We start from the raw sequence: 17,081 nt of genomic DNA on the forward strand, positions 1-17,081 counted from the left end.
TGGATTTTTTTTGTGCGTACGCATATTTCTGCTTTTGTCTGTATGCCATGTTTTAGTGTGAATTCTACGCACGGCATTATGCATGAGGTTCCAGGAAACCAGATAAAGGTCAAGTGAACAACAAAATGTACACTGAAATATAAGAATTGGTTTACAAAAAATACTGAGATGGTCAAATAAAGAATGTACCAGAAGAAAGGTTGATGTAATATACAAAATGCACTGAAGGATGACTAAGAAATCAGCAGAAGTTCTATAAACAAAGAGAATGGACAGTTGTTATATGCACAGAAATTTCAAGGGTGGTAGTTCATCTCAAAAGGTATAAGAACGACCAGAATATAATATACTTTTAATTTATATAAATCATTTGGGTGTAAACCAATGAACCAACCAGAGTAAAATGTATGCATTGATTGACACTGTATGTAAATTCAACAGTTTATAAAATGAACCTCTATTCTTTGTTTCGCTGATCAATCTGACCAGGCTGTAATGATCTGCTTTTGAAGAATCAAGTTCAAGCACTTCATTGTCATTGTGTAGCACAAGGGGCATTTACAGGGCACTTAGGCTGGGGTCTGCGTGTGGATCTCCATGCCCCAGTGCAGTGACGGGGGAGACACCATGCTGTGAAATGGTCTTGTCCTTTAGAGGAGACATAAAAGTAGGGTTTATCCCCATGTCCTGGCCATTCTGGCCCCCTGAATCATCCCCCGTCTCTAATTGGCTAATTATCACTCACACCCATTTACTACCTGATAGCTAATGTGTGGTGAATGTACTGGCGCAGTAATGGTGCTGTCATATCATCCAGGTGGGTGCTATACATTTGTGGCAGTTGAAGTGGTTCCCGTCTATTCAAAGTGCTATAGAAATGTATTTATTATTATTATTAATATTATTATTATTATCCATGAAAGGAGAAGAGTCCACTCAGGAGCAGCAGGGAGCTCCAACCAGATGTACAGGGCCTTCAGAATGTATCGAGACTCCCTTTTCACTTTTTACTCAGTTTGTTAAATTGCAACCTTATCTAAAATCATTTCAGTTCATATTTTCCCTCATCAAACACCCCAGAATGACAAATCAAAAACAGGATTTTAGAATGGTTTTGCAAATTTATTGAAAATAAACTGAAAAATCTCATCGACACAAGAATTCAGACCCTTTACTCAGTACTTAAGGTTGTGGTAGCGATGCCAGCCTGGGCTCTTCTTGGGACTGACCTGACAAGCTTTGCACTCCTGGATTTGGTATTTCATTTTTGGTTTTTTTTTCGCTATTCCTTTCTGCACCTTCTCTCAAGCTCTGCCAGGCTGGGAAGACGACAGTCCTTTTAGGTGGCGTTTTTGAACACCAAGCTGGCTTCCATTTACTGGGATGTCCTTGGAAAAGGAATGGCCGGAGACTTGACACGCAGTCAAGAGTCTCTTTATTCACGCATAGAGAGAAAATCTCTTCAGAGTTTGTGGGGATACTCTGTAGGCTGAAGCGTGCACTTTGCTTTTTATACCTTGTAGTAAATGGGGCTGCTGCTGCAAAGCGTCTTAGACGTTCTTTTAGAGTGAATTTTCCTCCAAGATTTTGAGATTTCCAGGTAAGGCATAGACGTAAGCGAGCGTTACTGTGTCTAAGACTCTGTAGCTTTACATCAATTGGTCTTGTACTAAAATACCATATAGTGCATAGTCTAAAAAAATTCCATAATACCCTGTAATACCCTCATAGGGTCCTGCTCATCATACTCGATTTTTAACGTATCATTTGGCGGAACAATTTACAGGCAACTGACGCTCTCCCTTTTGTATTTCAATTCCTTTTCATACCAGAATCAAAAAGCATGGAAGATAAATGTGTAAGGCTCTACTAAGGAATGTAAGTGGAAAATATTAATGTGGAAATCTTCTGCATGCGCCATTCACATTTTATGCTATGTTTTATGAACAGGTTTATTTCGAACTTAACTTTGGTATTTGTCTCTTAGGAATTAACATTATGAGAAATGCGATATTTTTCATCGGCTACATCAATTAAACAAAATATGATGAGGTCAGTCAGTGGAAAACATATTCATCATAAAATATTATTTCAAAAAACACACAAGAAAAATTGGATCACGTGTTAACAAATTTTGGAAATCCGACTGAGATTTTTAACATTTTGTTACAAGGAAACTTCACGATCGAACTGAAAACCCATTTGTTAAAGGACTGGTTTTATAGCAGGAGGCGGGGGTGAAATACGTACTTATTAAATTGATATTTATGACCGGAGGACCTCTAGTGTTCGATTTTGCTTTTTACGGACTACGCGTTCATATCTCAGTAAAGATTTTTGGAGCCTTTCACCTTCTACGTAAAACCATCCCCAAGTTAAACCCGTTCCGTGAGGATTGATATTTCAGTAAATCCGTCAGAGCGATTCGGGTAGGACTACAAGTACAGATGTCCTCCAGTCAGGATTACTTTACCGAGTGCCTGAAGTGGGAAAAACAAAAATGAACTGCCGGGACCCCTTGTTGTATGTGCTGAAATACCGAGGAGGAATGGCTATCCCCTCAGAAATCAGAAAACGCACTGATATGCACAATTTGTATCGAGACACTGGGAGTGGGAGTCCCCATTGGAGGTGAAAATGGTTCATGTAAGGGTTGCTGATGTGGTCCGGACTGACAGTATGCCCCAGTATGCATACCTTAACTACCAATACTCATAAGACAATTCCCGTACAGGGTACCAGTAAGTCCCGACTCTCTTTAAGCACCGACTTTACCCCACCTCCTGGTGTAAAACCAACCCCATCCGAAAAAGACGTAGGACAAGTAAAAGACTACAGCAGATACCCTCGATCTTCAGTATTCGGTAATTTTCTATTGTTAAACGCATTAGCAGTCAAGAAAGAAAAGTAAAAAACAAAATGCAACCGAGCGAAAGAATGAAAAACCGTGTAGGCTTGTCGAAACTCACTTGTAACTAATTTGTATTTAATGTAGACCCATTATGCATATGTAAGTGGAAATATTGCATAAAATATGAGTGTTTGCTGCACGAACAGCAGCCGTGAAGGTAAGGTGACCTATGCTTACCGCTTTTGTGCCGCTGTCCAGTTTGGCGGGTTTGAGGAGGAGATGAGGGTTAGAGACGCAGACACCATCATCATTTCAAGTCAATTACTGCCGAGTGTGGCCGGGATAACACCAAACAAACAGATCGGAAATAGGAATGTGAACATGACCCTTTGGAGTCCTAACTCCTCCCAAACGCTGAATTAGAGAGTTACGTTTATTATGGTATCCCCGCCCTGGAGTGACGCCCCTGGAGTGCTCATGCGCGAGTTCAATTCAGAACTGTCAAAAATTTTCTGGTTTCAACAAATGTGGCTCCCCAAGTCTCTCTGAGGTCTCTGGTTGTTGATCCTAAAGGGACCTTCAGATGCTCCCGTTGTATCAGACCAGTGGGGGTGAACCTGGAAAGGACATCTGTTCAATCTGCTGACTCGGACAATAGTTTGTTTTTTTTTATTAACAATGGATATCGAAAATTTGGGCCGCTCAGGTCATGTCATTTTCGTTTAGAGGAGACAGAAAATGTGGATCCACGACGCTTAGGAGAATGCAGATCTCGATGGGCGATAAAATGTAGATCTTGACGGGTAGTGAATGGAGGACGACACAGACGCAGGAGTATTTGCTGCTTTGTATTGCCACAGGGCTTGCGATGGGCGTCACTAAAGTAAATCAAAGAGTTGTCTCCGTTCAGATGGGTCTCTGGCCCGAGCGTGTTACTCCTCTTGGGCGTCATGTCAGATGTCTTGGGAAATGTGGAAGGTGAGAGATTATATGATTGGTATGCTGTTGTTGGACCTTTGATAAATGTGAAATTGCTGAAGGTGTGAGACGGAGACTCTAAGGACGAGGGGTGGTGTTCTGCGCAGTGCCATCCTGACTGCTCGCGGTGGTGGATTCGTCGGTCGAACGTGCTGAGCTTTGGTCACTGGATCCTACGGTGGTTTGATTTGTGGCTGATGTACCAGCTGTTTGTGTGGTGCTTGCTGATGACTGATCTTGAAATGGCTGGCTGCCCTGGGCAGCGACGGGGCTGTTGGTGGGTCCAAGGGTGGTGCTTAGTGACGAATTATCCTGAGTGCCACTGGAGTTGTTTTCTCCAGAGGCTGTAACCGGCGCACTTGGATTAACTACATCCCCATCTTGGTGAGTAGTCACGGAGACATCGCTTGAAGCGGTTGTGGCGTCGGCCATGCCTGGGGCCTCGTCCTTTGTCAGAATGACATTTGAAGGGGCTTCCAAGTCAAAGAATGAAGCTGCGAGGGGGGCGGCAGGTGGCATAGCCAAGTGAATAGAGGCAGCCTCGGGACTCAGGTGCAAAACCCAGAAGCTTGATATCCAAAGTGCGGCAGCTAGCAGGGTGCACATCTTGCCGTCTTGATGGTGGAGGCTGTTTCTGTATGCAGTGCTGGTGAGTTCTTGTGCTCACAAGATTCCTCTATCGAAGAGAACAAAAGAAAGCTTGGTTAGTGTTGTGCTTTGTAATACCATTGACATTCGGAGTGTTCGGCAAGACCTACAAATAAACTCCAGAATCTACTGCGACAAGTGATTAGAAGCTTCAGACAGAGGAGAACATTGGGGTGACCTGTGTGATGGAAAAGGCACATAAAATACACAGAGCAGCCAATGTCCACCAGATCATGGAATCACCATATCTGCAGCACTCCATCAAACATGGAGCTCTGTCTCACTGGAAAACTTCAGTCCAGCATGTTTAGCCTTTCAGTCTCTCTTGGAAAACCACTCTTTATGGATCCACCATGGTAAAAGCCATGTTTGATAGCTGGCATTAGGTGCATACCATCCCAGTATGGTCACCTGGGGGCTTTTCTACTGGAGAATCAGGACACTAGATGCATTTTCAACAAAATAAATTATCTTTAGGTGTCTCTTAAATAACCACCCTATGGATCCACCATGCCAGAAGCCATGCTCAATAGCTGAAATTGTTCTCCAGGAATGCACGGAGAGATACATACCGCCCAAGTATGGACAACTGAGGTTGTTCTATTGGAGAATGAACTACCTCAGAAGCCAGGACACTAGATACTACTGTTCAAGCATTGCTTGGATACACTCGGCTGCAATTCCATGGAGAAGTTCCTGATTTCCATATGAGATTTGATCTTTAAAATTGGGAAGCAGCACTAGCATATCTAGTGCACTCGATCAAACGTGGAGCACTGTCTCATTGGAGAATCTCATCCAGCATTTTCTATAAATCCATTATCTTTAGGTGTCTCTTGGATAACCACTCTATGGATCACCACACCAGGAGCTGTGATTGGAAGCTGGAATTGTTCTCCAGGAATGTACATAGAAATGAACACCACAGCAGTATGGACAATGGAGGCTTTTCTACTTGGAGAGCAGACTGGGGTGAACTGCCTGATGGAAAAGGCAGCCAATGTCCACCAGATCATGGAATCACCTGGCTGCACCTTGATGGAGGTCTTTCTGATCCAGCAGAATTGCCATATGGGATTTGCTCTTTAGGGTGGCACGGTGACGCAGTGGTAGCACTGCTGCCTCGCAGTTAGGAGACCTGGGTTCGCGTCCCGGGTCCTCCCTGCGTGGAGTTTGCATGTTCTCCCCGTGTCTGCGTGGGTTTCCTCCGGGCGCTCCGGTTTCCTCCCACAGTCCAAAGACATGTGGATTAGGTGGATTGGCGATTCTATATTGGCCCTGGTGTGTGGGTGTGTTTGTGTGTGTCCTGCGGTGGGTTGGCACCCTGCCCGGGATTGGTTCCTGCCTTGTGCCCTGTGTTGGCTGGGATTGGCTCCAGCAGACCCCCGTGACCCTGTGTTCGGATTCAGCGGGTTGGAAAATGGATGGATGGATGGATTTGTTCTTTAGAGTTGTGGAGCAGCACTAGCATATCTGCTGCACTCTATCAAATGTGGAGCGTCGTCTCACTGGAAAACACTCATCCAGCACTTTCTACAAATTCATTATCTCTAGGTGTCTCTTGGATAACCACTCCATGGATCTGCTACACCAGAAGCCATGGTGCTCGGTAGCTGCAATCGTTCTCTGGGAATGCTTGGAGTGGTGCCTACTACATTACAATAGACACCAGAGGCTTTTCTATTGGACAATGAATTACCTCAGGAGTCAGGACACTAGATATGACCAATCAGAGTATTGCTTGGATACGTTTGGTTGCAGTTCTATGGAAGCCTTCCTGATCCAGTAGCATTTCCACCTGAGATCCAATGTTTAAAATTGTGAAGCAGCACAGACATACCCGCTGCACTTTATCAAACGTGAAAATCTCAGTCCAGCATTTTTTACCTTTAGGTCTCTCTTAGAAAACCACTCTTTATGGATCCACCACGGCAAAAGCTTTGCTCAATAAATAGCTGGCATTGTTCTCCAGGGTGACATTCCACGTCCCAAGAGCCAGCTTCTGTAGCCGAGGATCGGACCGCCAAGGTCCCCGCCTTCGGCCACCACCCAACTCACACTGCACCCGACCTCCTTGGCCCCTCTCATAGGTGGTGAGCCCATGGGAAGGGGGACCCACGTTGCCTATTCGGGCTGTGCCCGGCCGAGCCCCATGGGTGCAGGCCCGGCCACCAGGCGCTCGCCATCGAGCCCCACCTCCAGGCCTGGCTCCAGAGGGGGCCCCGGTGACCCGCGTCCGGGCAAGGGAAAACACCATCCAAAGTTTTCATTTGTCATAGGAGGTTTGAACCCCTCTTCGTCTCATCCCTCACCTAGGACCAGTTTGCCTTGGGTGACCCTACCAGGGGCATAAAGCCCCGAACAACAGAGCTCCTAGGATCATTGGGACACGCAAACCCCTCCACCACGATAAGGTGGCGGTTAAAGGATTTAAGGGTGTCTGGACTTTCCCTTAAAGATAGGGTGAGAAGCTCGGTCATCCAGGAGGGGCTCAGAGTAGAGCCGCTGCTCCTCTGCATCGAGAGGAGTCAGATGAGGTGGCTCGAGCATCTGATCAGGATGCCTCCTGGACGCCTCCCTGATGAAGTGTTCTGGGCACGTCCAACTGGGAGGAGGCCCCGGGGAAGACCCAGGACATGCTGGAGGGACTATGTCTCCCGGCTGGCCTGGGAACGCCTCGGGATTCTCCGGGAAGAGCTAGAAGAAGTGGCCTGGGAGAGGAAAGTCTGGGCATCTCTGCTCAAGCTGCTGCCCCCGCGACCCGACCTCAGATAAGCGGAAGAGGATGGATGGATGGATGGATGGATGTTCTCCAGGGATGCATGGAGAGATGCATACCACTCCAGAATGAATACCAGAGGTTTTTCTCTTCCACTGGGAGACTGAATCACTTTGGGAGTCAGCACACTAGATACTTGCTTGGATGCAAGAGACTTCCCAGCCAGTGGTCCCCTTCGAGGTTATAGGGTGGGCTCTTAAATGCATTAGGATGCCAGGGTTTCCCAACATTATGCTTAAATGTCTAAATTTTCTACCCAACCTGTCATCAACCCACAGTCCTGGTGCTGGCAACCCTACTGAGTTATCTGGTCTGTTAGCAGGTGGCTGTTGTAGGATTTTGTGCTTTGCTTATCGATAGAAGTGACCCCATCGTGTCTTACCTGTAACAGTGAAATTTGGGAAGTGACTGGGACTGGGAATCTCTTGTCTTCTATCCAGCCGGAATGTGCACTCAACTCAAAAGTGATCCCTCAGGGACAAAAATAAATAAAGACTGGAGTGTCACTTTGTGCGTGTCGGCAGACCCTCACTGACTCGGTGACACCAAAGCACTTTCTCCACTAACAGCCAGACTCCTTAATCTTCTCTGATAATCTGCAGGGAAAAAAAACAACAAGATAACAAATCATGAACTTCCCAGGTGGTCATCACTAACATCCACAGCAGGTCTGTTTTGCAAATGTTTAGTCAATGAAAACTGTGGCACTGTAGTTAAAAAGGGACTTGACGATGATTTTGTGGCACATCACCAACTACTGTTGTCTAATTGTTCAAATGAATTCAGCAAACCATAAAGATACTGTGAGGGTATGCCGATGTCCATCCTGAAAGTCCCTCACATTTGTAAGATACAACAAACTTATCAGACTGATGAAACCTTGTGGACCACCGTGGATAGCTTCAGAGCAAAGTAACATTTGTGCGTTAGGGCTTGCGGACCCCTATCTAGAACAATGTCACTTCTTGTCACGTGTGAAATTGTCTTTGTGCTGGGTGCTGCCTGTTTCCAGCCATTGGACCAAGTGGCCCTGCAGTGTTCTTGGCTGTGTGTGCACATGTCCAAAATGAATTGTCCAACAAACAAAGAATATCAATATCAGGGTTGCAGGACATGACACCCCATCTTGATTTCTATCTACCACTAAGGAGGACCAAGCTACAGTACATTTGGAAAAGCCACCAAGGATGCCCAAGTGCGCGCCATCCACTTAGTGGAAAAGAAACCAGCTGTTAGTAGAATTCTTACTTCTGGGGAATTTCTCATTGTCACGCATGTGCGCCTGGAGACCACCTTCCTGGCTCTGATGAAGCCACCCCTGGAAGACAAGGGGGCGCTGTCACTAATGATGTCTGCTCTTTTGCTTCAGTCCAAAAGGTTGCTTAGCGCTTCCCACACACTTCCCAGATTTGCCACCATAAAGATGGATGAGACCAGTCAGTCCTGGACCCTGCATTGCCCCCAACAAAGTGATATCCTCTATGAGATGACAGACATGCTGTTGACAGCCATTTCTATTGTGTCCAGAGTATTGTTTTTGGTTCATTTGTATGATCTTATTAAAGAGGCGTAACCCAGCTGGTGACCCAACATTCCTTTTCTTGTTGCTGTGGGTCTCTTATCTCAGTCGCATCTTATATTCTATGTCATTATTTGGAATCATTTATTATATTGGGACTGTTATTTTGGATTGCATATATTCGCCGTCATTAGGACACGTGTGGTTGTCATGAGCTTGTTCTTGAAGATCATGAAGCTGATTTTACCGTGATGGCAGAAAAGGTCTTCTAGGGGGATCCTTCCCTGTGAGTAAAACCCGGCACCAAAAATTCTTTGCATTTGTTAAATCTCTTGTGTACCGACCGACCTTTGCTCTGACTTTTTGACTCTGATTTTGGCTTGTCACGCAGCTTTTGATTTTTGTCCCCTTGCTTGTCTTTATACATTCCTCTCCTGGTCACTCTCAAATACCAGCTTGCTTTGCAGTCATAACACCGACTGTCTCAAAGTGCAGAAGAAAGCAGCTAACGCCTGGGCCAAGCAGCGTGCAGTCCAAGTCATGTCGTGTGTGTCGTCTGCGTGTTCTGTCCGTGTTACTCTGGCTTATCCTTCTCATATCAAAGCCATTCGATTCTAAACTCGGGGTATTGACATTTCAACTTTGGCTGCTCATTGTTAAGACTTGGGAGTCCCAAAAACACTAAAGAGTCCCAACAGTTCCAAAAACACTTCCAATAATGCCCAGGATCTGTATAAAATAACTTCTCAACAAATGCTGTTACACTGTAAATCTCCAGAGAGCACACAAGACATAAAGGAGCTGCCTAACACAACAAGGCAAATCAAGGTGGTCAATGTGCAGGTGTGTGTGTGTGTGTGTGTGTGTGTGTGTGTGTGTGTGTGTGTTCATCTTCAAGGGTGGGAGTTGATGAACTTGATAAACATCTCTGGTCAGTCTCACAAACTTCATGATTAAACACAACCAACCTAAGATCCAAGTGAAAAGAAAGCAAAACAAGGAGGACATCCACCTGCAGACCAACACTGAGCTGAGTGATCGGACACAAGTGTTTATAAGCTCTCGGGACAAACCATTTGTGATGCTCTTGATGGGGGGGGACCTGTCTGAACATCAGGATGAAAGATTTGGACACAACCAATTTGCATAGGAGGATTAGATGTGGTTGGCCCCAAAAACTGACAAGGATTGCAGCACTCGCATAATCTGAAGTCTTGGAAGTGACCTGTGGCACAACATCTGAGACATGGAATGACCCAAACCCGTTAACTTTTGAACTCTATCTGCAATCTGACCGCAACTCAAGACAGACCTGTGACGACGGTCAGATAAAAGAGGAGATGGAAAAATTACTTGGGGAGCAAACATTTGGAGACAACTCCATTTCAAGCACCTATCTATCTATCTATCTATCTATCTATCTATCTATCTATCTATCTATCTATCTATCTATCTATCTATCTATCTACCATATAGTGCCTTTCCTATCTATCTATCTATCTATCTATCTATCTATCTATCTATCTATCTATCTATCTATCTATCTACCATATAGTGCCTTTCCTATCTATCTATCTATCTATCTATCTATCTACCATATAGTGCCTTTCCTATCTATCTATCTATCTACCATATAGTGCCTTTCCTATCTATCTATCTATCTATCTATCTGTCTATCTACCATATAGTGCCTTTCCTATCTATCTACCATATAGTGCCTTTCCTATCTATCTATCTATCTATCTATATAATGCCTTTCACTTTTATCTATAATTTTTGGTGTAGCATTTTTCATACTTGTGTGTAAAGTGCCATTCATACCCACCTAAGCTATTGTCTATCTATTTATATATATGTCTGTCTTTTATATAGTGCCTTTCATAGTTATTTATTTTATAATGTAGCATATAGCATTTTGTATTCGTGTCTTTATACCTACCTATTGTAAAGTGCCTTTCATATCTATCTATCTATCTATCTATCTATCTATCTATCTATCTATCTATCTATCATATAGTGCCTTTCACATCTATCTGTCTATCACATAGTGCCTTTCACATCTATCTATCTATCTATCACATAGTGCCTTTCCTATCTTGTCTATCTATCTATCTATTATATGGTCCCTTTCACATCTATCTATCTATCTATCTATCTGTCTATCATATAGTGCCTTTCACATCTATCTATCATATAGTGCCTTTCACATCTATCTATCTATCTATCTATCTATCTATCTATCTATCTATCTATCTATCTGTCTATCATATAGTGCCTTTCACATCTATCTATCTATCTATCTATCATATAGTGCCTTTCACATCTATCTATCTATCTATCTATCTATCTGTCTATCATATAGTGCCTTTCACATCTATCTATCTATCTATCTATCATATAGTGCCTTTCACATCTATCTATCTATCACATAGATAGATAGATAGACAAGATAGGAAAGGCACTATCTATCTATCTATCTATCTATCTATCTGTCTATCATATAGTGCCTTTCACATCTATCTATCTATCTATCTATCTATCTATCTATCATATAGTGCCTTTCATAGTTATTTATTTTATAATGTAGCATATAGCATTTTGTATTCGTGTCTTTATACCTACCTATTGTAAAGTGCCTTTCATATCTATCTATCTGTCTATCATATAGTGCCTTTCACATCTATCTATCTATCTATCTATCTATCATATAGTGCCTTTCACATCTATCTATCTATCACATAGATAGATAGATAGACAAGATAGGAAAGGCACTATCTATCTATCTATCTATCTATCTATCTATCTATCTATCTATCTATCTGTCTATCATATAGTGCCTTTCACATCTATCTATCTATCTATCTATCTATCATATAGTGCCTTTCATAGTTATTTATTTTATAATGTAGCATATAGCATTTTGTATTCGTGTCTTTATACCTACCTATTGTAAAGTGCCTTTCATATCTATCTATCTGTCTATCATATAGTGCCTTTCACATCTATCTATCTATCTATCTATCTATCTATCTATCTATCTATCTATCTATCTATCTATCTATCTATCACATAGTGCCTTTCCTATCTGTCTATCTATCATATAGTGCCTTTCATGTCTATCTGTATATCTATCATATAGTGCCTTTCACATCTATCTATCTATCACATAGTGCCTTTCCTATCTTGTCTATCTATCTATTATATGGTCCCTTTCACATCTATCTATCTATCTATCTATCTATCTATCTATCTATCTATCTATCTATCTGTCTATCATATAGTGCCTTTCACATCTATCTATCTATCTATCTATCTATCATATAGTGCCTTTCACATCTATCTATCTATCACATAGTGCCTTTCCTATCTTGTCTATCTATCTATCTATTATATGGTCCCTTTCACATCTATCTATCTATCTATCATATAGTGCCTTTCATAGTTATTTATTTTATAATGTAGCATATAGCATTTTGTATTCGTGTCTTTATACCTACCTATTGTAAAGTGCCTTTCATATCTATCTATCTATCTATCTATCTATCTATCTATCATATAGTGCCTTTCACATCTATCTATCTATCTATCTATCTATCTATCTATCTATCTATCTATCTATCATATAGTGCCTTTCACGTCTATCTATTTATCTATCTATGATATAGTGCCCTTCATATTCTATCTACCATTCACTGTCTTTTCTGTCTATTGTATTGTGCCTTTTTCTATCAATCTGTCTATCTAATGAGTTTCTGTATGAAGCTGAATTTCTCCCCGGTGGACAAAGGGAGTTCTTTGCTTCTTTCTAGTGGCTGCAATGTATTTGTTTAGTTGCTGTAATTTTGTTTAAATTATTCCCCCCATCAGTGCCACCCATCATCCCAACACAAATTTTTAACAGTAGAACCACTTGCACCCTCTTGTTATTTGTCAGATTACTTAAAATTATTATAGAAAATTTAAATTGTAATGCCCTCACATATAAAAAAAAAAAAATTATGAAATCACAAGCATGAGGGTCGCCACCTGTTTGGGTGTCCACCAGTTCACCAGGAAGAAAAGCAGGCCACAAATGGTGGTTGACTACTGGCTGGTGATCTGCACAGAATTTCTAAGACAATGAAAAAGGAGCCTTTGGTTTTAACCAGGATCATTGGATTTAGCCAATCAGATCCAGGGTTACAACACAGGATCAGCTACACACAAACACGCCTGACAGTCTGTCAGCGAGGAATGAGGAGGGTTAAAGCGTTTAGGATACTTCAGGCCTTGGGAGCTACCAAGTGTGGGGTGAAGATACAACACGGCGCAGACCAAATTATGAACGCTCTTCAGCCGCTGTCCTGTACATTTTGGTCATTGCAGCTTGTGAGTGACTTAAGATGTGCCCTCTGCCTGGGCATAACCAAAGCCCTTCTGTGACCATGAATAGAAGACATTCAGCGTCTTCAGAAAGTATTTAGGCACATCACTGTTTTGTCTACATTTTGCTCTGTAAAATCATTTAAATTCATTTTTTACCTCCTCAAGCAGCACTCGATACTCCAGAATGACCAGAGTTTAGGATTTTTTTTTTGGATTCATTAAAAATTAAAAACTGAAATATCACAAACATTCAGACCCAATGTTATGACCGTTGAACAGTGGCTCAGACACATCCCCTACTATTGATCATCAGTGAGCTGTTTGGTGCCCTCCTGTGGTCAATTCGATTCATTGCATATAATTAGGAAAGGCAAACTTGTTCGTGCGCACTCGGAATCATCTCATGAGCACTCGAAAGCTATTTCGTAAGCACGGGATACTTTCTTGTGAGGACGGGAAATGTGATTTTCTTTTCCTTCGGGGCTTCAGACGATTCGGATGCTACAAAGTTGATTTTAGCGTCGTGTCTGTGCGTGCCCGTGTGTCTCTGCGCAATATCAACATTGATTTTCACGTCCTAAAATGACAATTTTTATCTGAAACATATGCATTTTTTATGTTGTGTAGCACTCCCGGAGAAGTACATCCCAACAAAGGTACAAATATTTAGAACAAGCAGCTTCCGAGATATCCACCCTGAATACTGAGACCTACAACAATAACTTCTAGAAATCGGAAGTGGTCTCCCCTCGACTTTCCCGTATATATGGGGATGGATATTTGAGGAGTAAACCGCAAGTCAATGATTATATTTTTTTATTACGTATATTAAAGAACCATCAACAACAAATCAAATCAAATTAATCATATATTGAACAATTATTACAAAAGTTGAATAAATCGTACTCAGCTGCTGCATAAATAAAAGGTAAAGTATCACTTCCGGTTAGCGGGAAGAGCCCAAAAGTTGATAGAAATCTACGTTTTGTACCGAATACTAGTATGCAAAATTTGGTTGACCAAAGTGAAAGCGAACTCAAGTTATCCTGTTTACAGACATAATTCTAATAAGGGGAGGTCTAAAACATCAAGATTCATTAAAATCTCGAGCTCGAATATTTACGATTTATATACGATTCTAATTACTTTCCCTATACTTCGTTTACGAGAAAGTAAAAAAGTGGAGCTGCCCTTCATCAAGGAATTTACATCATAGCGTTTCTCTTGTCACAGGCGTCAGGCCTATTGCTTTTGGTCCAGTACTTACATCAGACTATTTTTGAAAGATACTGAGATATGTCCAACAATAACTGCCCTAGAAATTATTTAACCAGGACTCTGCCGTCTTCTTCTCTAGCCGTAATTACTGTAGGTATAACTAAAGTTGTTTCCTTCATTCCACTTCCTGTTCATTTTAATCTACAATATAATAAATGGTATATGTTCACCTTAATAAAAGGATGTCTGTCTGGATGCTATGTCTTTGTCATTCCAACAGATGGAGCAACACAAACATTAATTAGTACTGCTTTTACGAATCCCATACCAAATGACATAAAACAGAGACCTATGCATTGTATTTGTCATTCCCCAACAAATGGCACATCACAAACAATTTTAGTCACTAAAATGCATTGCGGGCGGCATGGTGGTGCAGTGGGTACCGCTGCTGCCTCACAGTTAGGAGACCCAGGTTTGATTCATGGGTCCTCCCTGCGTGGAGTTTGCATGTTCTCTTACAAACATGCAAACGTGGGTTTCCTCTGGGTATTCCGGTTTCCTCCCACAGTCCAAAGACATACAGGTTAGGTGAATTGGCGATTTTAAATTGTCCCTAGTGTGTGCTTGGTGTGTGTGTGTGTGTGTGCGCCCTGCGGTGGGCTGGCGCCCTGCCCGGGGTTTGTTTCCTGCCTTGCGCCCTCTGTTGGCTGGGATTGGCTCCAGCAGACCCCCGTGACCCTGTAGTTAGGATATAGCAAGTTGGATAATGGATGGATGGATGCATTTGTCATTCCAACAGATGGCACATCACAAACATTAGTACTGCTTTTACAAATTCCATACTAAACGGCATATGACAGAGACATACACAGTGCATGATGCACTGCAAATGTCAATGCTAAGGTCTGCATTGGTTACTTAGATTTCATCTCATCTTAGGTGGGTAATGAAAGGATAAGTGTCTGTGTGTCCGTGTTATCTGTATGTCCATCTGGTTTCTTTGCCTCTGTCAATTGAACAGATGTCACATGGTAAACATTTGTAGTGATAAAATGTATAGCATTTGTCATTCCAACAGATGACACATCACAAACATTGACACTGCTTTTACAAATCTCATACCAAATGGCATATAAGAGATATATGTGTTGCATTTGTCATTCCAACAGAAGGCCCTTCACAAATATTTTTAGTAATAAAATACATTGCATTTGTCATTCCAACAAATTGCTTATCACAAACATTTTTAATCATAAAATGCATTGCATTTGTCATTCCAGCAGATGACACATCAAAAACATTAACACTGCTTTCACAAATCCCGTACCAAATGGCATATAAGAGATATATGTATTGCATTTGTCATTCCAACAGGTGGCGCATCACAAATATTTTTAATAATAAAATGCATTGCATTTGTCATTCTAACAGATGGCGCATCACAAACACTAACACTGTTTTTACAAATTCCATACCAAGTGGCATATAATAGAAACATAGACATTGTATGGTGCACTGCAAACTTCAACACTGAGGTCTACATTGGTTACTTAGATTACAACCCATCTTAAATGGGTGGCAGAGCTAGTGAAAGGATAAGTGTCTGTGTGTCTCTGTATCTGTAGGTCGGTCTGGTTGCTATGTCTCTGTAATTCCAACAGATGGTGCATCACAAACATGAATTAACATTGCTGTTATATGCAAGCTTTCGAGGCAACTCAGGCCCCTTCTTCAGGCAAGATGTAATCAATTTACAATCAATGATTATATCTTGCCTGAAGAAGGGGCCTGAGTTGCCTCGAAAGCTTGCATATTGTAATCTTTTTAGTTAGCCAATAAAAGGTGTCATTTTGCTTGGCTTTTCTCTACATTCATAATGGCTAACACGGTACAACACCCTAGTACTACATTGCTGTTATGAATTAGTAAATAACAAAGACATATGCATTGCATTTGTCATCCCAACAAATGGCGCATCACAAACATTTTTAGTCATAAAATGCATTGCATTAGTCATTTCAACAGATGGCGCATCACAAACATTAGCACTGCTTTTAAGAATTCCATACCAAATGGCATAGAACAGAGACATATACATTGCATGGTACACTGCAAACATTAGATAGATAGATAGATAGATAGATAGATAGATAGATAGATAGATAGATAGATAGATAGATAGATAGATAGATAGATAGATAGATAGATAGATACTTTATTAATCCCCAGGGGGAAATTCACGTTCACATTAACGCTGTGGTCTACGTTGGCTACATAGATTTCAACCCGTCTTAGACAGGCAGCAGAGCTAGTGAAAGGATAAGTGTCTGTGTATCTGAAGGTCCATCTGGTTGTTATGTTTCAATCATTCCAGCAGATGGCATATGACAAACATTTTTTACTGATTAAATGCATTGCATTTGTCATTCCAACAGATGGTGCATCACAAACATTAGCACTACTTTTACAAATCCCATATCAAATGGTATGTAAAAGAGACATACATGGCAGGGTGCAGTGCAAATGTCAACACCGAGGTCTACGTTGGTCGCACAGCCAGTGTGTCTTTAAATGCACATCACTGAACATTACAGTACAGTCCAACTGCTTATATTGTCTTGTAATATGATACTTCAGTTGAGCGATGGACTTCCTGTGGTTTCACTAAAGTGAAGTTTAATGGAGCAGTAAATGGACCTGACAATTATTTTTACATTGTT

The 17,081-nt window shown here is 41.8% G+C and overlaps 1 protein-coding gene across 1 annotated transcript; it reads right to left on the reverse strand.

Annotated features, from left to right (window-relative positions):
• Positions 1-3,799: 3,799 nt before the first annotated feature.
• On the reverse strand, positions 3,800-7,792 carry LOC127526053 (mucin-5AC-like). The gene is made up of 2 exons (XM_051920048.1): positions 7,639-7,792; positions 3,800-4,505 (listed from the first exon to the last, which is right to left on the reverse strand). Exon 2 carries the CDS (start codon positions 4,433-4,435, stop codon positions 3,908-3,910), a length of 528 nt encoding a protein of 175 aa, XP_051776008.1. The 5' UTR covers positions 4,436-4,505; positions 7,639-7,792; the 3' UTR covers positions 3,800-3,907.
• Between the last annotated feature and the right edge of the window lie 9,289 nt (positions 7,793-17,081).

Source organism: Erpetoichthys calabaricus, chromosome 16 (genome assembly GCF_900747795.2).
Source record: "Erpetoichthys calabaricus chromosome 16, fErpCal1.3, whole genome shotgun sequence".
In the NCBI taxonomy this organism is placed as follows: Eukaryota; Metazoa; Chordata; class Cladistia; order Polypteriformes; family Polypteridae; genus Erpetoichthys; species Erpetoichthys calabaricus.